General features: G+C 40.4%; 1 protein-coding gene across 8 annotated transcripts in view; it reads right to left on the bottom strand.

The window, feature by feature from the left end:
• CEP70 (centrosomal protein 70) overlaps positions 1–23298 on the bottom strand; it is a 52507-nt gene extending 29209 nt beyond the window's left edge. The window contains exons 1-9 of one of the 8 annotated variants that reach the window (XM_080674699.1): positions 23113–23298; positions 20964–21066; positions 11395–11523; positions 8549–8674; positions 4624–4743; positions 4402–4525; positions 3792–3972; positions 2263–2432; positions 369–425 (exon numbers count right to left, since the gene is read on the bottom strand). In XM_080674699.1, coding sequence (XP_080530825.1) covers positions 369–425; positions 2263–2432; positions 3792–3972; positions 4402–4490 — 497 coding nt within the window. In that variant the 5' untranslated portion in view covers positions 4491–4525; positions 4624–4743; positions 8549–8674; ... (1 more) ...; positions 20964–21066; positions 23113–23298. Of the gene's footprint in view, positions 1–368; positions 426–2262; positions 2433–3791; positions 3973–4401; positions 4526–4623; positions 4744–8548; positions 8675–11394; positions 11524–20963; positions 21067–22407; positions 22552–23112 lie in introns of those variants that run through there. The other 7 variants (XM_080674692.1, XM_080674693.1, XM_080674695.1 and 4 more) reach the window with 7 other exon arrangements.
• Positions 23299–27895: the final 4597 nt, after the last annotated feature.

Here is a 27895-nt window from a genome sequence, read left to right as displayed (position 1 = left end):
ACTAATTAAAATGCACGTTGGTAGATAGCTAATCTAATCATATCACTTTGTGAATATACTCAGTATCTATCTGATGGCCTGATGGCATCAAATAGAATAAATTATAATACTTTAAAATATAAAATAAATCCTATTTCTTCTGTAACCAATATTTTGGTGAAATAAATATATATATTTAATATAAATGCAACAATAGATTTTAACATAAGTAGTAAAATACAGCCTTCAAGATCTTTATTAAAAATTCATAGTTACATATTAGGTAGATTTCCAAAGCATATTTTAGGTTTCAAAATGCTGACTACTTTTGGTGTGAGATTCACAACTGGGTAGTATCTTTTAAAATTGCAATACAGGATTAGTTGTACCTTTGTTTATGAAGTTTTCTAATTTTAGATTCATAGTAGTCAATTAGGCAAAGCAACCTAGAAAACAGGAAGTAAATTATTTCAAAATGTGATATTGTAGCATTTACTATTCTTTCTACATAATTTCAAATTACAGTGATTAAGTGTACAGATAATCTAGCAAGTTTATAAAAAATTTAAGTGGTTTTTCCAGTATTATACTAAATCATATTATTACTTTCAAAGTATAGTTTTAAAAATAACCACAAACATATTTCAGCATATTAAATGTATATTCTCATTGTCCCAACAGTTTTACCTGTAGCAATCGCTCTCACAGAAATATATGCCCCAAGGTTGTAGTCATGATGAACAAAGTTGCTCATTGTACCATTATTTAGAAAGGTGAAAACACAGAAACAATTTATTCTTCAACAAGGAAAAAGTTAAATAATGGCACATCCATACTATAGAAAATGGTGAAGCATTAGAAAAATAACGTATATTTGTATGTCCCAATAAGGATTAAGGGAAAAATTAATGTTGCATAGCCAAATGTATACCACTACTATTTTTTAAAGAAATAATTGTACATGATTTTGTATGTGTACTGAAAAAGAACTCCACAGGTTCTTAGCTGGGGGATAATACTATAATCTAGGGAACAGAGTTGGCTGCAGACTGACTGGTTGGGGAGAAGGCAAGATATTAAAATTTCATCAATGAGCATGAGAGCCCTACACAATAATAAACTGTCCCACCCACCCAAAATACCAAGAGCACTCCTGTTGTGAAACACTCGGAAGGGCACAAACCAAACGATTAAAGTGGTTATCTCTAAGGTGTGGGAATTAGGAGGGACAGGCAGGTCTATAACATTTTACTTTAAACACTTCTATATTATTTGAATTTTTATAAGCATGTACTGCTTTTTTAATTTATAAAATCCTCAAAGAAAAATAACACTATACTTTCACATGTTATTCTTTTTAAAGTAAGAATTCATACTATTTCTCTATCTTGGGGAACTTACCCATCTCCTGCCTTTAGATCTAATTCAACCAATTGTGCTTTTAATATAACTTTCTGGATTAGTCTTTCTTTTCAACCTTTCCCCATCCCAACATATACTAGCTTACATATCATCCTTTCTATCCTTCACAAGCCCTCTCATCCCCACATTTCCCCCTTAAGCTACCATTCCATTTTTATCTTTTCCTCCTTAGCAAACTTCATTCATTCTGGGTGATTATTACCTGCTATCTTCAATAAACTTTTAGTGAGGAGTTATTATGTGTCAAATAGGAGTTCTGAGCAAATAAGACAAGAAGAAGGTAAACATATAAACTGATGAGGTAGCATGTAACACTTCGTACCACCCTCTCCTTGAAACACTCTGGTTCCTTGGTTCTCCTGACGCCCAAACATAACTTCTCTTCTGTCTCTTTTCTGTCTATCTGAAATTTGGAAGTTCTCTGGAGTTTGGTCCTTCTAACTGCAGCCCTGATACTTCTACAGAGCTGGCAAAAGGTGCTTAGGCACATGTCCAAAAATGAATTCATCATCTTTCCTCTCCATTCCCCAAATCTAACTTGAAATCTAATAATCTTTGACTCCTCCTCTCAACAACTATAGCCAGTCAGTCTGGACAATTTCTGTCCATCTCTGCAATATCTCTCTTTTAGCCCTAACACAGGCCTTCATTATCTCCCACCTAGATTATTACAGCTCATTACTAACTTGTCTTTCTGTCTCTGGGCTTAATTTCTTTGCTTAGAAATCCTGGGGATTTTTATCCTGCTATAAAGAAAGCAGAACCCAATTTATAAGAGATATACATAACCACTCCCAAGATAAAATCAGTTTTAAAAAATGATGAATCTATCCATATATCAATTTATAAAGTAAACATTACTGTCTATCCAAGATGGTATGAGGAACTCTTCTGCAGAGATAAGAAAATACTCTGTTTTGAGTGACAATGCGCTCTTCCTCCTCCTTTGTTAATCTACAGATATCCTTTTGCAAAAAAGCAATAGTCTCTTGTTGCTCCATTTGTTTTCTTTTATAATGCTGACATTTTGCCTAGAAGAAATTAAAAAAAACAACAATTATAATATGTACATCTAGGACATGCAGTTCTAACAGTATTGTACACAAAGCCATCTTCACAGTTTCTATCAAGTTGCTTCATTCAAGAACTTCAGTACTGAGGCTGTTTTTAAATAGGTACTAGCTCCAGAAACACTGTCATAAATGTAAACATTTAACAAGTAAAATAGGTATACAATAGGGAAATTATGGCTTATAACTGCTTGCACTCAAGGTTTCATAATAGTAAAGGAATCCAAGAATCTCCATTAACACTAAAGAAAAAAGGAAAGCCATTAGAGAGTATTGAACTACTATGTTGAGAGCACATTAAAAAGGCAAGGCTCAGTGGTTGAGAGTATCAACCTATGAACAGGAGGTCATAGGTTTGATTCCCCGTCAGGGCACATGCCCAGGTTGTAGGCTCCATCCCCTGTGTGGGGCATGCAGAAGGCAGTGATCTATGATTCTCTGTCATCATAGATGGTTCTCTCTCTCTCTCTCTCTGTCCCTTCCTTTCTGAAATCAATAAAAATATGTTAAAAAACAAAAACAAAAAACAAGGGTATCCCTAGCTGGTTTGGCTCAGTAGGTAGAGCATCGGCCCTACCTGAAGGGTCTCAGGTTTGATTCATCAAGGGCATGTATCTCAATTACAGGCTCAATCCCTGGCTCTGGTTGGGGCGCGTGCGGGAGGCAACCAATAGATGTGTCTCTCTCACATCAATGTTTCTCTCTTTCTGTCTCTCCCTCTCCCTTCCATTCTCTCTAAAAATCAATGGAAAAGTATCCTCGGGTGAGGATTAACAAAAAAGGAAAGAAAAAGAAAAAAGGTAAGAAGCAGCAAAGCCAAGAGATAAGCAGAGGATAAATGAAGGTGACTTGGACCAGAGGGGAGACTAAAAGAAGAAAGTTTTGGAGAGGAAATACAGGAACTCAGTTGTAGACATGTAAAGTTCCAGATGCCTATTAGACATCCAGGAGTGATGTCAAGTGGGTAGTGGGAAATGAGTCAGGAAGTAAGGGAAGAGGTTTGGACTATAGATTTAAATTAGGTGCTAAGAAAGACTGAGCATCACCAAGGGAGTTAGAGTATATAGGGAAGAGAAAAGGACTAAGGAATTACTACTAGGGAATACCAACACTGAGAGGTTAGGGAGATAAGAAGAATCAGCAGTGGGGTTAGAGGGAAACCAAATGAGGAAATATTCTAGAAACGAAGGGGAGAATATCAAGAAGAAACAGTAATAGGCCAGGTAAGGTAAAGACCATTGAATTAAGCAACATGGAAGTCACCTGTAACCTTGATGAGCTGTTTTATACTATCATGTAAGAAAATATATAACTCAGTACCTGTAAAGCTTTATGCTCCTTTTGAAGATCTTTCATTTTATTCTGCTGCTGGCAAACTCTATTTAGGGATTCATCCTCCAATTCACCAATTTTGGATTTCACACTCTCCATTATTTGTTCCAAGTCATTAGCTCGTTGTTCCTGATCTACTGCTCGGCATTTTTCTAGCTGAAGTTCTTTTCTAATGATAGACACACAAGTCCTTCCTTAGTAATAAACATAAACCACATCACCAAATCTACTCATCTTACAACATAATGAATTTCTAAAATTTCTTTGCTAAGCTATTAACAAAAGATTACCTATTAAAAATATTTATATTTGCGCCCTATCTGGTTTGGCTCAATGGATAGAAGATCGGCCTGCGGACTAAAGGGTCCCAGGTTCAATTCCAGTGAAGGGCACATGCCCGGGTTGCAGGCTCAATCCCCTGTGGGGGACATGAAGGAGGCAGCCAACCAAGGATTCTCTCTCATCATTGATATTTCTATCTCTCTCTCCCTTCCTCTCTCTGATATCAATAAAAATATATTTAAAAAATATATATTTGTATTTGCATCTACCTAGATACAAAAAATCCAAGAGAGCTCCCCCTCCCCCATTTTCTTACTTAAGCTGCTGATTAGTTTCTATGAGCTCCTGGATCACGTTCTGTTGACGCGCTGTTTCTTCCACCAACGTTTTCAAGTTCTGTCTCATCCTTTGTGATGACCGTTTGTCAAAAACAATGAGATCTACATTTTTTTAAAAATAGAATACAAATAGTAAAAATAAAGGTAAGGCAAAAATTTTTAAGATAAAAAAAATTTTAAAGGAAAAAACAGCTTTTTACCATCAGGAGCAAGAGTAGGATCTGGTTACCTTTAAGATCTGTTCTTTTGACTAGAACTAAAGGTTTTAAGCCATGCGTCATCAACAGCACATTTATGCTCTCCCATTCTGCTTCTTCCTGCTACAATTACAAAGAAGAGAGAAAAGAATCAAGTTTATGATATAAAATGAAAATATACCTTCTTGTATATAATTTCCTTTGTTTTCAGAACAGAACTTTTTCTCCAAAAAATGTTAATATGTGGGGGCATGAATGGGAGTAGGGGGTAATGGGGAAATGAGGACACGTGTAATACCTTAATCAATAAAGAAATTTAAAAAATTTTAGTATGAAGTTTTGTATACATAAAATAATTAAAATGAAAACAAAACAACTAAAAAACACCTTGTAATTGCAGTGAATCAAACAGACCTTAGGTTTTTCATTTAACTGAACCAGATCAGGCCCCACTCAAAAGAAACAACTGCAAACTGAGTTACATTAATTGAATAGTAAAGAGAAGGTGAGTCACTTGGAAATAAGTGTCATTTTAACAATGACTAAGGTCACACACACACACATACACACAAAACATATCTGAATGGCTGGAGCGAATAATTTAAATAGTTTCTTGTATAATGGATATGATCTAGCTATAAAAAGGAGCCTGTCCATTCAGGTAACCGATTTGAGTAGAATCATTCTGAGTGATTCTCTTTTTTGGGGGGGGGGGGGGTTGTTTTTGTTTTTGTTTTTCTGAGTGATTCTCAAGTCTTGTACCCCTGATTCTAAGTATGTCATTATGCCATAAAGCTGAGAGGGGAACTCTAACTCTCTAGATTAAGTGAATAAAAACATAATGGGGTCCTGGCTGGTTTGGCTCAGTGGACAGAGCGTCAGCCTGCAGAGTGAAGGGTCCGGTTGGATTCTGGTCAAGGGTGCATGCCCCAGTTGCGGGCTTGATCCCAAGTGGGGGCGTGTGGGAGGCAGCCAATCGATGATTCTTTCTCATCATTGATGTTTCTTTCTCTCTCTCCCTCTTCCTTCCTCTCTGAAATCAATAAAAATATATTTAACAAAATAAAACATAATGGGAAGAAAAATATAATAAGGACATAAAAGATGGATCAGGCGTGGCAGATGTGGCTCACTGTTGAGTGTCAACCTATGAACCAAGAGGTCATGGTTCGATTCACAGTCAGGGCACGTGCCTGGGTTGCAGGCTCAATACCCAGTGAGCAGCTGATCAATGATTCTCTCTCATCATTGATGTTTCTCTCTCTCTCTCCCTCTCCCTTCCTCTCTGAAATCAATAAAAATATATTTTAAAAAAAGATGGAACGGAATAATAGAGATAATTTTTTAAATGACACATTTAAATCTCTGATATTGATATAGTTTTATAATGGGCTTTTAATTTAAGTACAATAATCAATTTTGAAATCACTGTGTGAGGTACTTTGCATGCTCTTTAAGGTATTAAAGGATATTTGTAAAAAGCCAATTTGAGTGACTTTTCAATGTTTAAATGCTTGAAAAAATATCATTTATACAATAAATACATTTTTATTACTGGTATAGTATGTAAATACTGTAATAGCTTAAAGGTTAATAATTTAGACAGACAAAGCAAAATAAAAGCATTACTCTCCACATCCAAATGCTCCTCTGACACTAAAGATTCTATCAGGATAAAAAAGGAACAAATTACCCTGATAACTCTTTGTCAGTATTATGACCCACAGCGCCAAATAAACCTTTCCTTTTGATTGCTGACTTTCTTTCCCTTCTTTATCTTTTCTACACTTCTCCTCCTTCCCCAAACCTTTCCTCTTATTTATGCTTAGGTCTTCTGGTCACAAAGACTAATGACACAGAACTAGAATTATTACTGATAGCCCTGGCTGGGTAGCTCAATTGGTTGGAGTGTTGTTCTGATAAGCTCCCTGGTCAGGGCATATACAAGAAGCAACCAATAGCCCTAGCCAGTTTAGCTCAGCGGATAGAGCATCAGCCTGTGGACTGAAGGGTCTTGGGTTCGAGTCCGGCCAAGATCACATGCCCGGGTTGTGGGCTCTATCCCCAGTTGGGGCATGCAGGAGGCAGCCAATCAATGATTCCCTCTCATCATTGATGTTTCTATCTCTCTCTCTCTTTTTACCTTCCTCTCTGAAATCAATAAAATTTTTTAAAAAGCAACCAATAAATGCATAAATAAGTGGAACAACAAATTGATGTTTCTGTCCCACCCCCCTCTCAAATCAGTAAGTAAAAAAAATTATTACTGATATCTGTTTTAGGAGCCAAAAGCTCTGTGTGGATATCTCAGTGGAGGTCTACCTAGTATAACTCATAATGACAAAATGCTTTGTAAATAATAATGTCATGAATTTTGAATGATCAAGTTATACATGTTGTTCCTTATCTTTTCAATTGATTTTTTTTTTTAAGAGAGAGAGGAAGGGCCCTAACCGGTTTGGCTCAGTGGATAGAGCATCGGCCTGCGGATTGAAGGGTCCCAGGTTCGATTCCGGTCAAGGGCATGTACCTTGGTTGCAGGCACATCCCCAGTAGGGGGTGTGCAGGAGGCAGCTGATCGATGTTTCTCTCTCATCGATTTTTCTAACTCTCTATCCCTCTCCCTTCCTCTCTGTAAAAATCAATAAAATATATTTAGAAAAAAAAAAAAAGAGAGAGAGGAAGGGAGAGAGAGGGAAACATCAATCAGTTTCCTCCCGCATACACCCCAACAAGGGATCAAACCTGCAACCTGGTATGTGCCCTGACCAGGAATTGAATCTGCAGTCTTTGGTGTATGGGACAACATTCCAACCAACTGAGTTATACTGGCCAGGACCTCTAATACCTTTTAAGAGAAAGAATAACATTAACTGTTTGCAAATTCTGAAAAGAGCTAAGAATGGCATTTTCCAAAGTATGTGCTGCAGAACACTTTATACTTGAGACTCCTTTTAGAGACTGATATCTTAGAGTAATGAAATCATTTAATAGTCTTTAGCCCAGCATTTCCCAAAATTATACTATATAATAAAAGGCTAATATGCAAATCAACCAAACAGCAGAACAACCGGTCGCTATGACACACACTGACCACCAGGGGGCAAACACTCAACGCAAGAGCTGCCCCCTGGTAGTCAGTGTGCTCCCACAGGGGGAGCGCCACTCAGCCAGAAGCTGGGCTCACGGCTGGCAAGCGCAGCAGCAGTGGTGGGAACCTCTCCCGGCTCTGCAGCAGCGCTGGAGATGTCCGACTGACAGCTTTGGCCCACTGTCAGTCAAACATCCCCCAAGGGCTCCCAGACTGTGGGAGGGCGCAGGCCGGGCTGAGGGACCCCCACCCCAGTGCACGAATTTCGTGCACCAGGCCTCTAGTTTTACTAAATAAAAGAATCTTTTTACTTTATTTTTCAATTACAGTTTACATTTAATATTATTTTGTATCAGTTTCAGGTGTACAGCATAGTGGTCATAGTGGTTAGATAATCATATACTTTACAAATTGTCCCCCCAATATTTCCAGTACCCACTTGGCACCATACGTAGTTATTACAGTATTATTGACTATACTCCCTATGCCAGGGGTCCTCAAACTTTTTAAACAGGGGGCCAGTTCACTGTCCCTCAGACCATTGGAGGGCCGGACTATAGTTTAAAAAAAAAACTATGAACAAATTCCTATGCGCACTGTGGGCCTGGGATGAGTCGGCTGCTAAGCAGGACAGGCAGCGGCACCCGGCGGGCCAGATAAATGTCCTCGGCGGGCCGCATGTGGCCCGTGGGCCGTATTTTGAGGACCCCTGCCCTATGCTGTACACCTGAATCCTTTTAAATTAAGAATCCTTTTAAGATTGTTCACATTTGTAGATGTAGTATTATTTGCCCCACATACTTTGAAAAACACTGGTTTCAAATATTTCACATTTACCTGTTTTTCAGTCATGAGTCTGTTTGATGATTTACTGGACTGCTGGGCTTTAGGGGCTGCTGGAGATACAGTTTTCCTTTGCCGAACCAAAGAAGTAGAGACTGGCAGTGAAAAATTTTGAGTTGCCTAAATTAAAACAGAAAAAAGTGCAATAGGTGTTAAATGAAATTATACTTAAAAGAACCACTACTCTTGAGCAATTTAAGCCATTCCTGTGTCAAAACTTTTGTTACTTCTTAGAAAGCTGATTTAAAGAATGATTAGAATATACCCTATCTTATAATGTTTTCCTCTAGATATAAAACAATATGGGGGTTTACACACATACCAACACAAAGAAAAATATTTTTGTTTTAACTGGATGTGAAAAGTACATGATGCTCATAAACTGTTATCTTTTGGAAGCTGCTTTTCAAAAAACTAAAAGAATTGTGCCTGACCCCAAAGTTACGGGCCAGTCTAACAATTCACTGGACTGACTCCAAGGGTGAATGGAGTGCCACTTTATTAGGTGGACTTTATTTCTAAGATCAGAGGTTAACAACAAAGGATTCTGTTTGACAGGCACACACAGAAGTTTATATTCAGTCTAACCTACCATCACTTGCTCTCATTATCTAAGACTGTACCATTCTACAGAAAAAAAATTATTTGGGTTGTTTGATATATAGGTATAATTCCTCCCCTCCAGAGGCACAATCCCACATATTCATTAGCATCATGGAATTTTAGAACTTGAGAGGACCTTGAAAATTGTTTAATCCTAAATCTCTAGCTGTTCATAGCTGGCAGAAAAGAGTGTAGGGAGAGCTGTACCAATTTATCAGGTACCAGAGACATCTGAGGCCCAGAGAGATGCAATAATCTTCCAGGACTGATTAGAGGTAGGCCTCCTTCCTGCCAGTTCAATGTTTCATCCAAAGCACCCTTCTGCTTCAGATAGTGAAATCCAACTAAACAATTTATCAGTCACTAATAATTTATTTTTAGCTAAACTTAGTAACATATTACACATTCTCAAATGCTGCCACTTTTGCGGTTTCACATCAGGTCCTTTCTCCCTTTAAACTCTTTTCTCTTTCAATAACTCAATTACATACTACATTCAACCCTCCTGCCTTTATCCTATATAATAAAGAGGTAATATGCAAATTGATCATCACTCCAACACACAAGATGGCTGCCCCCATGTGGTCAAAGATGGCCACCCAAGATGGCCAGCCGGGGAGAGCAGTTGTGGGCGATCAGGCCAGCAGGAGAGGGCAGTTGGGAGGGACCAGGCCTACAAGGGTGGGCAGTTAGGGGCGATCAGGCCTGAAGGGGAGGGCAGTTAGGGGTCACCAGGCTGGCAAGGAAGGGAAGTTAGGGGTGACCAGGCTAGCAGGGGAGGACAGTTGTAGGGGCCAGGCCTGCAGGGGAAAGCAGTTGGGGGGACCAGGCCTGCAGGGGAGGGCAGTTGGGGGGAACCAGGTCTGCAGGGGAGGGCAGCTAGGGGGGACCAGGCCAGCAGGGAAGAGCAGTTGGGGGCAACTGGGCCTGCAGGGGAGGGCAGTTGGGAGAGACCAGGCCTGCAGGGGAGGGCAGTTGGGAGGGACCAGGCCTGCAGGGGAGGGCAGTTGGGAGGGACCAGGCCTGCAGGGGAGGGCAGTTGGGGGCAACCAGGCCTGCAGGGGAGGGCAGTTGGGGACGACCAGGCCAGCAGGGGAGGGCAGTTAGGCGCTACGAGGCTGGCAAGGGAGGGCAGTTAGGGGTGACTGGGCCAGCAGGGGAGGGCAGTTAGGGGCAATCGGGCTGGCAGGGGAGCAGTTAGGCATTGATCAGGCTGGCAGGGGAGTGGTTAGGGGGTGATCAGGCTGGCAGGCAGGCGAGTGGTTGGGAGCCAGCAGTCCTGGATTGTGAGAGGGATGTCCAACTGCCCATTTAGGCCCGATCCCGGTGGTCGAACATCCCTTGAAGGGTTCCAGATTGGAGAGGGTGCAGGCTGGGCTGAGGGACACCCCCCACCCCCCGTGCACGAATTTCGTGCACCGGGCCTCTAGTTTTAAATAAAGATCCTTTTTAAAAATGCCAACCAACTTCAGTTACTAGCTTTTTAACTTTTCATTCGAGAAATTTTTCAAAAAATACACAAAAGTAGAGAAAGACTATAATGAACTCATGTATTCATCAATCCAGCTTCAATAACATTCTTCTATTCTTGTTACATTTCTTCCTTACCTACTTATTTCGGTAAACAAGTCTAACAAATACAGACTCATTATCACACCCCATAAAAATATCAGTAATTCTGTACTATTACTTAATATCTAGTTCATGTTCAATTTCCCCCAAATATCTTGTGATTTTTTTTCAAACAAGGTCCATATATAGCACTCTTAAGTTTCTTTTAATTTTTAAGTCCCAGTCTCCTTTTTAATATGGCATTTATTTGTTAAAGAAATAGGCCATTTGTCTTCAGTTACCCGCATTTCATATTTAGCTTATTGCATTATCATTTAACATATTTCTCCATGTCCTATATTTCTTGTAAACTGGTTATATCTAGAGGCTTTATTAAATTTCGGTTCAGTATTTTATGGCAAGAATAATTCAGAGCTAGTGAATTATTCTTCCTACCACATCACCATTAGTAATCAGTTAAAGTTTTAAAGTGGGAAGAATACACCATGTAAACCAGACATAACGTTAGTAGACATCAATGTAAGAGAATCTTCCAAAAAGCATGGAGCCACATATTCTAACAGTCTTCCTAACAGCCACCCTGGACCTCTCTCAAATCTTCAAAATGCCATCTCCCTCCATGTTCAAGGCCTAGGAGTTCAATCTCTTCTTCACTTATACTTGACCTTCTGATGTCAGCTCAAATTTCCTTCTGATACTTGACCTTCTGATGTCAGCTCAAATTTCCTTCTTCAGGGAAATCTCCCCTGATTCCATGACTAGATCTGGTTCTCTTGTTATATGCTCTTGTAGCACTATAAGGAATAAAGTATAGAGGTTTAGAGTTCAGAGTCAGATGGCCTGAGTGACTACCAGCTTAACCATTTATTAAACTGTGTGACATGAACAAATTCATTAACATCTTTGAGCCTTGATAACTTCATTTATAAAAGAGTAATAATAATAATATCTACACCTCAGCAGTTGAATTAAATCAGACAACATGTAGAAAGTATTTAGTACAAGTGCGTGACACATAGAAATGTATAGATAATTGGTAGTTGTTATATACAAGTATGCTGAACAAAATGGAACTTACCTAAGCATACAATCATATATTATCTTAGAACTTTTTCTACAAATTACTCAACTATCTGTTACAAGTTGTTTTACATAATATGTCTAGGTAAAACTAAATTCTAGGCTCTGACTGGTTTGGCTCAGTGGATAGAGCGTGGGCCTGCGGACTGAAGGGTCCCAGGTTCGATTCTGGTCTAGGGCATGTACCTTGGTTGCGGGCACATCCCCAGTGGGGGGTGTGCAGGAGGTAGCTGATCGATGTTTCTCTCTCATCGATGTTTCTAACTGTCTATCTCTCTCCCTTCCTCTCTGTAAAAAATCAATAAAAAAAATATATATATATATATAAATCTAAATTCCAGGACATTAGTAGTCTATTTTTTATAAATAGTCGAATAGGCAATCTGCCTCTAAGAAAGCCAAATAAAATGCTTTTTTTTCTTTTTTTAAATATATTTCAGAGAGGAAGAAAGAGGAAGAGAGATAGAAACATCAATGATGAGACAGAATCATTGATTGGCTGCCTCCTGCACCATTGAGCCCACAACCTGGGCATGTGCCCTAACCAGAATCGAACCTTGGACCCTTTAGCCCGCAGGTCGACGCTCTATCCACTGAGCCAAACCAGCTAGGGCAGTGGTCGGCAAACTGCGGCTCGCGAGCCACATGAGGCTCTTTGGCCCCTTGAGTGTGGCTCTTCAACAAAATACCACGGCCTGAGCGAGTCTATTTTGAAGAAGTGGCGTTAGAAGAAGTTTAAGTTTAAAAAATTTGGCTCTCAAAAGAAATTTCAATCGTTGTACTGTTGATATTTGGCTCTGTTGGCTAATGAGTTTGCTGACCACTGTGGCCTTTTCTTTTTCTTAAAAGCATTGAAGAACTAACAAGATAATGAGGAATTACCAGGACAAAAAAATCAGGAAGATGAGAACACACATTTTCCCTGAAGGCATTTGCCAAATCCAAAGAAAAAACTGTGAGAATGAGTGCTAAAGAGCAAAGCCAGCTACCATCAACAAATCAACAAATGACAAGTGCTGGCGAGGATGTGGAGAAAAGGGAACCCTAATACAATGCTGGTGGGAATGCAGACTGGTGCAGCCACTGCGGAAAACAGTATGGCCCGGTTGGGTGTAGCTCAGTGGTCGAGCATCAGCACAGGGACCAAGAGGCCAATGACTGGATTCCCAGTCAGGGCACATGTCCAGGTTGCAGGCTCGATCCCCTGTGGTGGGCATGCAGGAGGCAGCTGATCAATGATATTTCTCTCTCATCAATGATGTTTCTATCTCTCTATCCCTCTCCTTTCCTTTCTCTCTAAAAAGTCAATAAAAACATATAAAAAAAAACCCAGTATGTAGTTTCCTCAAAAAATTAAAAACAGAACTGCCATTTGACCCAGTTGTCCAACTTCTAGGAATATATCCTAAGACTCCCAAAACACCAATCAGATGAAATATATGCACCCCTATGCTCATAGCAGCACAATTTACAATAGCTACTAGTAAGATCTGGAAACAGCCCAAGTGCCCATCAGCAGACGAGTGGATAAAAAGCTATGGTACATTTCGCCAAAACTGGTTTGGCTCAGTGGATAGAGCGTCGGCCTGCGGACTGAGGGGTCCCGGGTTCGATTCCGGTCAAGGGCATGTACCTTGGTTGCGGGCACATCCCCAGTGGGAGGTGTGCAGGAGGCAGCTGATCGATGTTTCTCTCTCATCGATGTTTCTAGCTCTCTATCCCTCTCTCTTCCTCTCTGTAAAATATCAATAAAATATATTAAAAAAAAAAAGCTATGGTACATTTATACCATGGAATACTATGCAGCAGTAAAAAAAAAAAAAGAATCGCTTACCCTTTGAGACAGCATGGAGAGACCTGGAGAGCATTTTGCTAAGTGAAATAAGTCAGTCAGAGAAAGACAAGTATCACATGATCTCACTCATATGTGGAATCTAATGAACAGAATAAACTGATGAACAAAATAGATCCAGAGACACAGAAGCATGGAACAGACTGACGAATCTCAGAGGGAAAGTGGCGGGGGCGGGGGGGGGAGGGAGGAGGGAGTGGGAGGGAGGAATTTTCCAAAGAACTTACATGCATGACCCATGAACACAGGCAATAGTGTGGTAAAGGTATGGAATGGGGGTGGAGGGGTGGAAGGGGAAAAGGGGGAACATCTGTAATACTTTCAACAATAAAGATAATTTTTAAAATAAATAAATATATAATAAAAATTTTTAAAAAGAGCAAAGCCACCCTATTTAAAATTGCTGCCTGGAAGGGCTACAACTCTCAGGAGAAAGGTGAGCGAGAAGTAAACCATCTCTGCCATGAACTGAAATCTGGCTCCCACTTCTCTATTTCATTCCAATATCTCAACAAGGTCCCAAATTAATAGTGCTTCCAAGCACCTGGCAAACAAATGAAATCTCTGGAAAAAGGCCTCAAATTATCCCCACAAAAAAAGTTTTAAGTACAATATCCAGAAAACAGCCAAAGATAACCAAGACATATAGGAAATAAGAAGCAACAGTAAAAAAAAAGACAACAAAGAAAGACTTCTAATATTGTAATTATTAGGCACAGACCATAAAATAACTACACTGACAATGTTCATAAAAATAAAAACTTGAAACTTCTGGCAGAGAACTAAAACTGAAAGGAGACAAAACATATTTGAAAAAGAATAAAAACTTTAGAAAAAAGTTACAGTAACTGAAATTAAGATCTTCAATCACATGCTTAACAGTAGATTAGAAAGAGCAGAAGAGAAAATTAAATTAACTAGAAGGGAAGTTAGAAGAGACTACCATCTTTTTAGTTCTCTGTGCTGCATTCAGGAAAACACAGAAGAGATTAAACTTTAAATGAAGGGAACACTGGCACATCCAAGAAAGAGAGGAAAAAAATGGAGCAGCAGCAGCATTTGGAGATAAAACTAAGAAGTTTTGAGAGCCATTAAAATAAAAGTCCACAGATTCTAGAAAGAAACTCAACATAATCTTGCATCAGGATAGAAAAAAAAAAATCACTCCTAGACATATATTAAAGTATAAAAAAAAAATCTCAAAAGCAATTAGAGAAAAAGATTATCATCAAAGAAGTGACAGAACATCAGCTAACTTTTTAGCAGTAACAATGAAAACTAAGAGTAGACTAATATCATCAATGTGCTGAAAAAAAATTGTCAATCTAAAATTCTAAACCCAGTGAAAATATCCATTAATAATAAAGACAAAGGATATTTTCAAACAAAACAAATATGACAAATCTGCTCTATAAAAAAAATTCTAAAGATGCTTCATGCAGAAGATTCCTTGATACAAAGAAAGAGCTGTAGAAAGGAATAAAGATCAAAGAGCCCAGGTGGTGTGGCTCATTGGTTGAGCATCAACCTATGAACCAGGAGGTCACGGCTCAATTCCTGGTCAGGGCACATGCCTGGCTTGTGGGCTCAATCCCCAGTGTGGGACATGCAGGAGGCAGCTGATTAATGATTCTCTCTTATCATTAATGTTTCTCTCTCTCTAACCCTCTCTGAAATCAGTAAAAATATTTTTAAAAAGAAATAAAGCCCAGAAACAAACCCACACATATAAGACAAAGGTGAGAACGTGATTCAGCAGAGAAAGGATAGTCTTTTTAAAAATAGTGCAACTGGATATCTATGTGCCAAAAAAATAGACTTTGATTCATACCTCACACCATAAACAAAAATTTACTCAAAATGAATCATAGACATAACTCTAAAAACCTAAAAATACAAAGTGTCTAGAAAAAAAGCATAGAAAACCTTTGTGACCTTGGTTGGAATAGGCAAAACTTTCTTAACTATATCATCAAAAGCGTGATCCATAAAAGAACAAATTTGGCTTCATAAAAATGAGAACTGGCCCTGGCTGGTTTGGCTCAGTGGATAGAACATTAGCCCACATGATTATAGAAGTGCTTCAAAAACAAACAAAAAAACATTCAACTAAATCCAATGCCCTTTTTTGATAAAAACTCTCAGCAAAGTGAGAATAGAGGGATCATACACAATAAAAGCCATAAATGACAAACTTATAGCCAACATCATACTCAATGGACAAAAACTAAAACCATTTCCCCTAAGAACAGGAACAAGACAGGGATGCCCACTTTCACCACTTTTAACAATACTGAAAGTCCTAGCCATAACAATCAGACAAGAAGAAAAAGATAAAATGCATCCAAACTGGAAAGGAGGAAGTAAAACTGTCATTATTCACAGATGACATGATATTGAACATAGAAAACCCTGAAGACTCCATAAAAAAACTCCTAGATTTAATAAATGAATTCGGCAATGTAACAGGATACAAAATTAACACCCAGAAATCTATGGCATTTTTATACACCAATAATGAACTTGCAGAAAGAGAAGCTAAAAAAACCAATCCCAGCCCTAACTGGTTTGGCTCAGTGGATAGAGCGTTGGCCTGTGGACTCAAGGGTCCCAGATTCGATTCCGGTCAGGGGCATGTGCCTTAGTTGTGGGCATATCCCCAGTGGGAGGTGTGCAGGAGGCAGCTGATCGATGTTTCTCTCTCATCGATGTTTCTAGCTCTCTGTCCCTCTCCCTTCCTCTCTGTGAAAAATCAATAAAAAAACACAAAAAAAACCCCACAATCCCATTTACCATTGCAACAAAAAATGTAAGATACTTAGGAATAAACTTAACCAAGGAGGTAAAAGACCTGTACTCAGAAATCTACAGGATGCCCGGCTGGTGGCTCAGTGGTTGAACATCGACCTATGAATCAGGAGGTCACAGTTCGATTCCCGGTAGGGCACATGCCTGGGCTGCAGGCTCAATGCCCCAGTGTGGGGCGTGCAGGAGGCAACCAATCAATGATTCTCTCTCATCATTGATTTTTCTATCTCTTTCTCTCTCTCCCTCTCCCTTCCTCTCTGAAATCAATAAAAATATTTTTAAAAAACACAAAAAAGAAAACTATAGGACATCAAAAAAAAAAAAAAAGAGAGAGACAGAAGGGGAAAAAAAAAAAAAACAAGTGGAAGAATATACCATGTTCATGAATTGGTAGAAGCAACATCATCAAAATGTCCATACTACTCAAAGCAATCTATAGATTCAATGCAATCCCTATTAAAATACAAATATCATATTTTACAGATCTAGAACACTCCAAAAATGTATATGGAACCAAAAAAGACCCCAAATAGACACAGCAATTTTGAGAAAGAAGAACAAAGTTGGAGATATCAAATTATACTACAAAGACACTGTACTCAAAACAGCCTGGTACTGGCATAAGAACAGGCATATAGATCAATGGAACAGAACAGAGAACGCAGAAATTGACCACTATGCTCAATTAATATTTGACAAAGGAGGCAAGAGCATACAATGGAGTGAAGATAGTCTCTTCAATAAATGGGGTTGGGAAAATTGGACAATACAAAAAATGAAACTAGATCACCAACCTACACCGTACACAAGAATTAACTCAAAATGGATAAAAGACTTAAATGTAAAACATGAAACCATAAAAATCTTAGAAACCATAAGCAGCAAAACCTCAGACATCTCTCACAGTAATATGTTTACTGATACATCTCCAAGAGCAAAGAAAACTAAGGAGAAAATTAAAAAAAAAAATGGGACTACATCAAAATAAAAAGCTTCTGCACAGCAAAAGAAACCATCAACAAAATTACAAGATTACTTACTACAATGTTATTTATAAAAAAAATAGAAGCAAACTAGATATTCATCAATTAGGAACTGGTAAATAAATTCTGGTAACATACAATGTACCAGGATAGACAAATGAAATATTATGTAGATGTAAATATAAACAATAATGCTCTTCACATACCGGTTATGAATTATCTCAAAGACATATTTGTATATTAAAAATCAAGTAGAGCCGAAACCGGTTTGGCTCAGTGGGTAGAGCGTCGGCCTGCGGACTAGGGGGTCCCGGGTTCGGTTCCGGTCGGGGGCATGTGCCTTGGTTGCGGGCACATCCCTGGTGGGGGGTGTGCGGGAGGCAGCTGGTCGATGTTACTCTCTCATCGATGTTTCTAGCTCTCTGTCCCTCTCCCTTCCTCTCTGTAAAAAAATCAATAACATATATTTAAAAAAAAAAAAATCAAGTAGAGGACAGTACATAATTTTCACTGGGAAAAGTATAAATGCACATAATTTCTTGTTTATGTATAAATGCTTTCCTAAAAAGAAAAGAAATACAGTAAACAAAAAATATTTTTTGACTTTAGGGAAGGACCAGAATTATTAAAATAGTGACTTAAGTGAATACTTTCAATATATATGCATTCAAATAGGAAAATTCAACTTTGTGAATGTCTAACATTGTCAATATTTACATTAAAATGTAAATTCAATAATATCTAAACTGGAAAAAAAAAGGAAATAAAGAACCAATTTATAATCTTTTTTTTTTTTTTTTTAAATATATTTTATTGATATTTTACAGAGAGGAAGGGAGAGGGATAGAGAGCTAGAAACATCGATGAGAGAGAAACATCCATCAGCTGCCTCCTCCACACCCCCCACTGGGGATGTGCCCGCAACCAAGGTACATGCCCTTGACCGGAATCGAACCCAGGACCCTTCAGTCCGCAGGCCGACGCTCTATCCACTGAGCCAAACCGGCTTCGGCCCAATTTATAATCTTGAAAACTGGTAAGTAAATGGTAGGAATCGCTCTAACCGGTTTGGCTCAGTGGATAGAGCGCCGGCCTGCGGACTGAAGGGTCCCAGGTTCGATTCCGGTCAAGGGCATGTACCTTGGTTGCGGGCACATCCCCAGTAGGGGGTGTGCAGGAGGCAGCTGATCGATGTTTCTCTCTCATCGATGTTTCTCTCTATCTATCCCTCTCCCTTCCTCTCTGTAAAAATAAATATTAAAAAAAAAATGGTAGGAATCAAGAATAAATGCTGCCTTTCCTGAAGGAATTATACTGCTGCCTATCCAAATGATAGATAAGGGACTAGTATTCCAACCAATAAGTGAAAAAGATTTGATAGAAATACAATACCACTCTTTTGCAACCTTCAGTGAATAGATATATAGGCATCAAGTAGCACCAGCTGCTGAGATCAGGAAGAGAGAAACAAGGACACATTATGCACCTCATATGGTCTTGCCAACCACCATTTAGACAATTGCCAAGGGGATGACTAAGTCTGATCCAGTCTGCAATCCAACTACTAATGTGCAGGAACTACCCAAGGCAGATGAACATATGAACTATACATGATTATACAATCAGCAAAATCCAGACTGTAAGATATACAGGTCAAATGACTCAGGTTCTTTATCAGAAAAAAAAAAAATTGTTAGAAAAAAAAAGAAATAGAGAGAAAAACTACAAATTAAACATTTTTTAAAAATTTTAATGGGCAAAACCACATTATAATATCTAGGAATATGCATTTATGAAAAAAATGTTTTTTTAAAACACAAGGAAGCAATTACTATAAAAGTAAGCAGAATGGCTACTAATGGAAGTAGCTGTGCTTGGGATGGGGCAACAGAGCAGCTGTGGCATGGCGAGTACTGTTCTACACCCTGACCTAGAGGGTACGTCTTTTAATAATCCATTAAGCTATGCATCTGGTTCTACTTGATTTCATAATAAAATTCATTTTACTATTTAAAAAATGTATCTATAATAATGAAAGTGTAATATGCAAATTAGACCAGACGTCCTTCCTTCCTGACAAAGCTGCAGCAGCGGCAGCCACCTCAGGCCCTTGCACAAATTCGTGCATTGGGCCTCTAGTTAAATAATAATAAAAGTAAAGGAAATACGTGCCAAAACCGGTTTGGCTCAGTGGATAGAGCGTCAGCCTGCGGACTGAAGGGTCCCAGGTTCGATTCCGGTCGTTGTGGGCACATCCCCAGTGGGGGGTGTGCAGGAGGCAGCTGATCGATGTTTCTCTCTCATCGATGTTTCTGGCTCTCTATCCCTCTCCCTTTCTCTCTGTAGAAAATCAATGAAATATATTTAAAAAAAAAAAAAAGTAAAGGAAATACGAAGAAAGCTGGTATAATTTTGTAGCCAAACTGCCTGCATTTGAATTGTGGATTCTGCCACACAGCCAGGAAAAGTACTAATCTCTCTGTGCCTCAATTTCTTTATCATGAAGTGAGAATAATAAAAGTGTTTAGCTCATAGGTTGTTGTGAAGATTAGGAGCATTAATATACAGGCATACCTCAAGAGATATTGCAGGTTTGGCTCCAGACCACCATAATAAAGCAAGTCATACAAATTTTTTGGTTTCCCAGCATATATAAAAGTTATGCTTACATTATACTCTATTAAGTGTGCAATAGCATTATGTCTAAAAAATGTACATACCTTAATTTTAAAATACTTTATTGCTAAAAAATACTAACCATCATCTGAGCCTTCAGAGAGTTGTAATCTTTTTGCTGATAAAGGGTCTTATTTTCAATTTGTAAAAAATACTGTGAAGTGCGGAAAAATTAAGTGCAATTAAACAAGGTATGCCTGTAGAAAGGAAACAGAACAGTACCTGGCACATAGCAGGACAGAGGTAGTGATCAGAGTTAGGGGGTGATCAGCTGTGTTAGCTTAGATATTTAACCTCTCTGGGCTTCAATTTCCTTAACTCAGTGGTTGGCAAACTGCGGCTCTTTGGCCCCTTGAGTGTGGCTCTTCCACAAAATACCACGGCCTAGGTGAGTCTATTTTGAAGAAGTGGCGTTAGAAGAAGTTTAAGTTTAAAAAATTTGGCTCTCAAAAGAAATTTCAATCGTTGTACTGTTGCTATTTGGCTCTGTTAACTAATGAGTTTGCCGACCACTGTCTTAACTGAATTTAAAATATCTACCTGATAGGATTATCAGGAGGTCAAAGGGAAATATATGTATTATACCCAGTATAGCAGTCAATAAACAGTAGATCTGCCCTGGCCTGTGTGCTCAGTGATTATTAGAGCATCAGCCCCTACACTGGGTTCAGTTCCCAATCAATGGCACAAACCTGGGTTGTCGGTTGGTTCCCTGGCCTAAAAGCAATGGAAAAATATCCTCTTTTGAGGATTAAAACAAAACAAAAAAAAACACCAATAGATTTTTTCCATGGTCTCCCAACATCCACAGAGTCATCTGTCACATTAGGCATACCTCAGTCACAGCACATTCCTCTTGCACTTTTTATCTGGTCATTCAAGTTGATTTCAATGAAATGATCACCCAGTGAATCTCACGTTTGAAACTGGATCTTCATCTAGGTTTCAAAAAAATAAACAGGCCAAAATCTTAAAATGTCCAGCCTCCTAGTAAGAACGGTCTTGTGTTACTCCCAGAGCAGGAATTCATGGTACTGGTAACCACTAAACTGAGGCTGAACAACTGAAGTAACTGCTAATGGACTCCGATGCTCACCACCCCTTCTTAACTCTCCTCTCCCTGCTGGGGTCCAAATCTATCTTTCATTAATTCTGACTCCTGGCTTCACAGGTAGGGTATTCTCATTTGCAAGGGTACTAAAAAGAAGCATGCTCAGAGAGATAAATACCACTGAACATAAAAGGCAAAGGCATCAATTCCACCTGTAACCAAATGCTCCTTTTTAGAGCTCCATACTGTGAAATTAATGTGTCAATAGTTTGCAGCAGCCCTTCCCTACTAGAGCTGTGACAGGAAGAGCTGCAGGAAGAGAGCAAAGGCTTGCCAAAGCAGAAGCTGTAGCTGCAATGGGTCTGGGGCTTTTTTGATACCTCACCTTAAGATTTTGGGCATAGGGGTTGCAGGGTAGGAGTTGGTTCGTATGTGGCATAGAAAGCCAATGCAAAACACAGCTGTATTTCTGGCACTGTCCAGGTTTCCCAAGAGCCCTTTGGTAATCACTTGTTACAGGTCTGAGGCACCTGCAACGTGCACCATACATTAAACTGTAAATATTTTTCACCATTTGGGGGGTGGGGGAGAAGCTGGAAATAAACCATGGCGAGTCATTGTTCTTTCTCAAGTGGGTCACGTTAAAATCTGTGATTAGCTTTCTCAAAAGCATGTCGTTCACATTATTGCAACAAATGGAATACGCGTTGTTTTCCAAGTCCCTACTGTCTATTAAATGCAAAAGCTCTATTCCAAAAATATGCCAACACCCTGTTTAATGTTCCTAAAAAGAATGGAATCTACCACAAATAAGGAAATGGAGTTAGAACTGGATATTATCTCAACCCAATCATCCTGCCCCAGGAGAGGTTACATAAAAGGCCCGAACACACCTCTCCCCCTCTGAAGCTGAAGCTGAGGCCAAACCCCAGTGGGGCTCCCTCTCCCCCAAAGTGGAGCTGGGGAGGCCCGGGCCCACTTGGCAATACAGAAAGTAAAGCAACAACAACAAATGGGTAATGCCTGCGCGGTGTTTAATACCATTAGAGTCTGAAAATGAAGGGGTGGTAGAAACCCTTTCTGGTTGGCCTCTGTATTACGGGTCTCTTAGCCTCTGACGTTTCCACCTCACGGATTTCCTTAACAGAATCAAATCAGACGCCCCATAAAGTCCGATGCGCCCGGAATCAGGAAAGAGCATGAAGAAACCGGAGAAAAGGATACTTACCTACTACCCACTCGCACATGGCCCCCGCCTTTGGCTCCGAGCGTCCACTAGCCACGCAACCTCCTCAGACTGCCAATTACCTACAATTTATCCAGAGCCCGGCCGGCGCGGGCATCACTTAATGCAGCCATTGTCCGCCGGTGTGCCGCCGGGATCGCTGACCCGTGCAGCCCCCGTTTACTCGGGGCCCTGACCTCTTCTCCCTTCCACTGTCAAACACAATAGCCACCCGGCGTGAATGAGTCAAAATTATACCTTTTGCTTGTTTGTTTTATTATATTAGCAAATATATATATTTTTGGTGTGCCGCAGAATTTTAGTTATTAGTTTATGTGCCATGAGATGAAAAGGGTTGAAAGTCGCTGCTCTAAGATTTACACGTATTGCCCCATTTAACCTCCTCAACCACCACGCCAGGCAAGAATGACCAGCTGTGTTCAGTCAAGGAAGAAATCGCGGCGCCGAGACGTTAGGCCAGCAGCCAAAGATCAGAAAGCGGGGGCGGGAACCAGGGTCGTCCGGTACCCAATCCTCACACACGACTGAGATTTTTAATCGGCGCGAACCCGTCCCCGGCGGCTCCTCTCTGGGGACCACGACAAGGGTCCGTGTGACCACTCGCAGGGCCCAGAGGAAGCCGATTCTGGGGTGCTTCGCAGAGGAACTTTAGCCGCCGCCTCCGCGAACCCCGAGCGCCGCACTCACCTTCCGCGGCCGCCAGTCTCCCACCAGCAGCGCGCCCAGCTGGGCCGGCTCCGCGGCCTGGGGCCCCGCCTCCGCGACCGTTACCGCGCTGTGGGAGGCCGACCAATCGAGCCCGAGCACATCGAGGAGTCTCCTTCTGCCCCGCTCCCGAACGACCTCGACCGATTTCTCGGGCCCCACGGGGAGGCTGGAACCGCCCCGCGCCCTCTGGTTGGCTCCGCTGCTGGGGGCGGGGCTTACATCAAAACAGTTGTAAGTTTGGGCGCGGCGTTGCCATCTGCGCCTGCGCACTTCCTCCACACTTGTAATTCGCTCTTGGCTCGCAGGTGTTTTACCACCTTTACCTTGAGTTCTACTTTGTCCGGGCGACTTACTGGTAAGAAACACACATTTAAGGCTATCGGTGAAAGGGAGGCCCGGGGCACGTGGCCACCACAGACTGCCCGCCCGACACCCACCCTCGCCCTAATTGTGAGTTCTTGCTGCAGGACCCATCAGCTGTTCTCTGTGTTCCAGACCTAGCTGAGCACTGCGGCGTCTGGCATTTGGAGGACCCTAAAAGCGTTTGTTGATGACATTTTACCCTCCCATTCATCATTTTCCAAATCTCCACAAAATGTCAGGACCTACATCGGGCTCCAGAGGTGCAGAGGTGGCTGCCTAGAGATACTCAAGTCTAGTTAGGGAGAATGGGTATAACACTCTGAAATTAAGAGACATTGTGATATGATCAGAGAAGGCTGTGACGGGCCCAGGAGGGACAGAGAAGGAGGCTTACCTAAGTCAGTCACTAAAGTCTTCCGAAACCAGTGGTTCTCAACCCTGGTTGCACATTAAAATTAACTCAGGAGCTTTGAAACCCTTGTTGCTCATGCCTCAGACCAATTAAATCAGAATCTCCAGGGTGGGACCCAGGTGTCCATAGTTTGGAAAGCTTCCCAAGTGATTCTAATGTGCAGCCATACTCGAGAATGGCAAACCTCGAGAAATACTTAAGAAGAATTATTCTGAATGATGAATAAGAATTCCCCAGCAATAGAGGGAAGAAAAGTTAGAGAAAACTTCATGTGCAAATAACTCAAAAGCACATTATTGTAATGCCTATTTCACAAGTGCTTAGCAAACCTTACCATTTTGTTGTTGTTTTTTGTAATGAAGCCTGGCTGGGTCCCTTCTATGCAGCTCATATCTACCCTCCCTAAAAAACCTAACTCCCCAAACACTTACAAATATTATGGAACTTACTGAGGGCTTCCTGAGAAAGTTGAAGAATGTGTTGCATCACTAGAGAGGTCGAGGAGGAAAGCCTCAGGAAGTATGCTAAGAAGCTGGGACTTTATCTTGGAGGTGATAGGAAACAATAGACGTTTTCAAAAGAGGCATGAAATGGAAAGTTTTATTTGTTTGTTTTTGGTCTGGGTATTGCATCCTGTTATATATGTGAAAATTGTAAAAAACAACAACACAAAAACAACTATAAAAACAGCTCCAACAGTGTACAAATATGATTGCTGCTTTATTTTTATTTTCACAAAAGGAAGTCAGCTCAATTCTCTACTTCTCAGTTTAATAAGTTGAGGATATACAAATAGGGTCCATACTCATTTTTTAAAAATTCATAGGTAGTTGAGTGATCCAAAAATTCCTAAGGGAAAATACAACTTCCACCCACCTGAAGAGAAGGCCAGGCGGCTCATCTGCCCACGGCTGTCATTGCATCATATAGCCACATGATGTCGCTGTTAACAACCTGTATTTTCCAACTAGTTAAATGATGCAGGTCTGCAGTGATGCAGGTCCCACAATGGCCAACAAGGCTTCTCCCACACAAGACATTAGCCATGGTATCGCTCACAGGAAGGTCTTAGGTTCATAGCTCAATACTTTCAGGCCCATACACAGCCTTATTCCAGGCAGCTGGGACCATACTGTGAGTTTGATCTCTGTGTCTGGCCCCCATGCAAAAGGGGATTACCATAACTGGAATTGGCAGTGGGGTGGGTGTTCCTTAAATCACATGGGTTGGAAGGTGGAGGCAACTTAAGTAAAACTGAAGTCCTGTAAGCAGTGAGAGGACAGTGGATGCTAGATGAACAGATCACCAGTATTCACAATCTTCAAAGCACAAGAAGCCTGATTGCTCTCTATTTCCTAACAATAGAGGGCCCCCTTTCTCATCACTCTTGGATTTCGTGTGTAGCAAGTGGAGGGGAGGAAGCTCTATATCATTGTCCTCTGAAAATATCCCCTTCTTATGGACCACCAAGGCATAGCTCAGGCATGCCTTCATATATTAATATTAATATATTAATAAATATATTAATAACAAATGCTCAAGAACCTATACGGAATAACCACAGTTATATTAATTGAGCCCTTAAAATGTGCCAGGCTCTGGGACATTTTCATCTTAAAACTTGTTGACTCTTCACAACAACTGTAGTGTAAATACTGTTATTATCTTATGTTACAAATTATCAAATTAGAAAATATAATGGAAGAAACAACAACAAACAAACCAGACTTGCTTAGGTCTCACAGCAAGTATGTGGCAGAGCCAGGATCTGAAATTAAAATTCTGGCTCCAGCGCCTATTTCATTAATCACGTGACCATACCACTTCTCATGATGGGCATCTGCTCTACTGTAAGTTGGTGTATGCACTTATTTTCATTTGCAATTATTTCATCTGTCTCTATATTAGTTATCTATTGATGTATAACAATAATTACCCCTCATCACAGCAGCCTAAAACAAACATTTACTATCTCAAAATTTCTGTGGTTCAGAAATACAGGAGTGGCTTAGCTGGATGGTCTGGACAGAATCTTTCATGAGTTTGCAGTCAACCTGTTGGCCAGGGCTACCCATCTCAAGGTTCAACAGGGGCTGAAGGATTTACTTCCAAATTCATACATGTGGCTGTTAGCAGGACTCAGCTCAATCCTTGTCATATAACAAACAGATAGCTGCCATTCATGATACCATTGAAATAATTTTTAAAAGCAGGACTATATCCATACCCAAGAACATTTACTTATGTATATAATTTCTATATAACTACTAGAGGCCCGGTGCATGAATTTGTGCATGGGTGAGGTCTGGCTGGCCTGCCCTGGGGGGCCCATTGTTGGAGGGGCCGTGGGTGGTTGGCCAGCCAGCCCCTCCCCTGATCGGGGTGTTGGGAGCCAATCGGGGCCCAGATCAGGCTGGTTGGCTGCTGCAGTGTACGTCATAGCCACCAGTTGTTCTGGTTGTTCTGCCATTCTGGTCGCTGGGCTTTTATATAAACAGATAGGAAGTGGATTTGGAAGGTAACACCACATTCATGAGAACATTGGCCTTTGGGAAGGAGAAGAATATAATGGTGTTGGGATTTAAAGTCAAATAGGGTTTTATCTGCGACATTTTCTTCTATTAAGATTTTTATTGAGTCAATATTTAATGATGGTCAGTCAACTCTGGGTAGCAGAAATGTAGGAATTATACCCTGTTCTCTATATTTTAAAAACTTCTCAAAATAAACAAGATATGCCCTGGCCGGTGTGGTTCAGTTGGTGGAACGTTGTCCCATGCACCAAACAGTTGCTAGTTTGATTCTCAGTCAGGGCACATGCCCAGGTTGCAGCTTGATCCCCCACGGGGAGTGTGCAGAAGGCAGAAGGCAGCCAATTGATGTTCCACTCGCACATCTCTGTTTCTCTCTCTCTGTTCCTCTCCCTCCCTCTCTCTCTAAAAATCAATTTTAAAAATCTTTAAAAAAATAAAAATAAACAAGATACAAATTTTCAAACTCTTAACCAATTGAAACATATGTCTGTACTGCCTTCCTTTGGCTCTTTACTCTAATTAAGGGTGTATCTACAAACCCCACTCTCCACATGACTCAGACCAAACCTATTTTCTCCTCAAGATTTTCTGGTTTGAAGTTTTACAAAATCCCCTTGGTTTGCTGCTTCTCCACTTTCTGTATTTGTGCCACAGCCTCCTTGAGCTGAGGGAGAGCCTGGCCAGCAGCATGAGGCTATAGTTACTGGCATTGGTTCTGACACACAATCCTCTGAGGTCAGAATCCTGGGTCCTGAGCTCATTTCTAAAGTGCTGGTGCCTCTTCCTTTAACATAACCAGTAGTCACACTGAAACAATTCTGGAAGGGCACATGGAAATCTTAAATCTGTAGGCATCAGATTATGTAACCCTTTCCTTCTATTCTGATCTCCATTCATGCTGTTTAAAAAACAAGTTCAGAAAATCAGTCAATCCATTAACAATTCCCTTTTCAAAAGGAGGCCCAATAAAAACATGGATTCTTGTGAATTAAAGCATTTTTAGCTGCTCTCTTAAAATAAATCACTGATGTCTATGGGCAAATTGATAAGAGGCCATTTAAGAAGAAAGAGATGCATATAGGTACTTCCTGGGAAACAAACAACTCAGAGTGAGAATAAAGTTGAGAGCAGGATACCTCTGAATGAATGAATATGTTTTGTACTCAATCTCAATAGCTTTCACAATGTTTTGTTCAGACTGTATTTTTCTCCATAACAATCCTGTCTGGTAACAATTCACTATTCCTACCTCCAGTGTCCTGGATGGAGGGAATCAGTAGGTAGAAAATGCAGGTATGTTCCTTAATTCAGGTATCCTAGAAACTAGACCCAAAGAGAAAATAGTGGCACAGTACAAGTTCTCTGTGGAATCACAAACTGCCTTGCCTTTTCTGGGTGCAGACTTGGATGTACCTTCTGAGCTGACTCTGGTGTCCCTGGACAGAGAAACTTT

Source organism: Plecotus auritus (genome assembly GCF_963455305.1).
Source record: "Plecotus auritus genome assembly, chromosome: 6".
Classification (NCBI taxonomy): Eukaryota; Metazoa; Chordata; class Mammalia; order Chiroptera; family Vespertilionidae; genus Plecotus; species Plecotus auritus.
The sequence above is the reverse complement of the archived record's forward strand: the minus strand, read 5'-3'. Positions and strand labels throughout refer to the sequence as shown.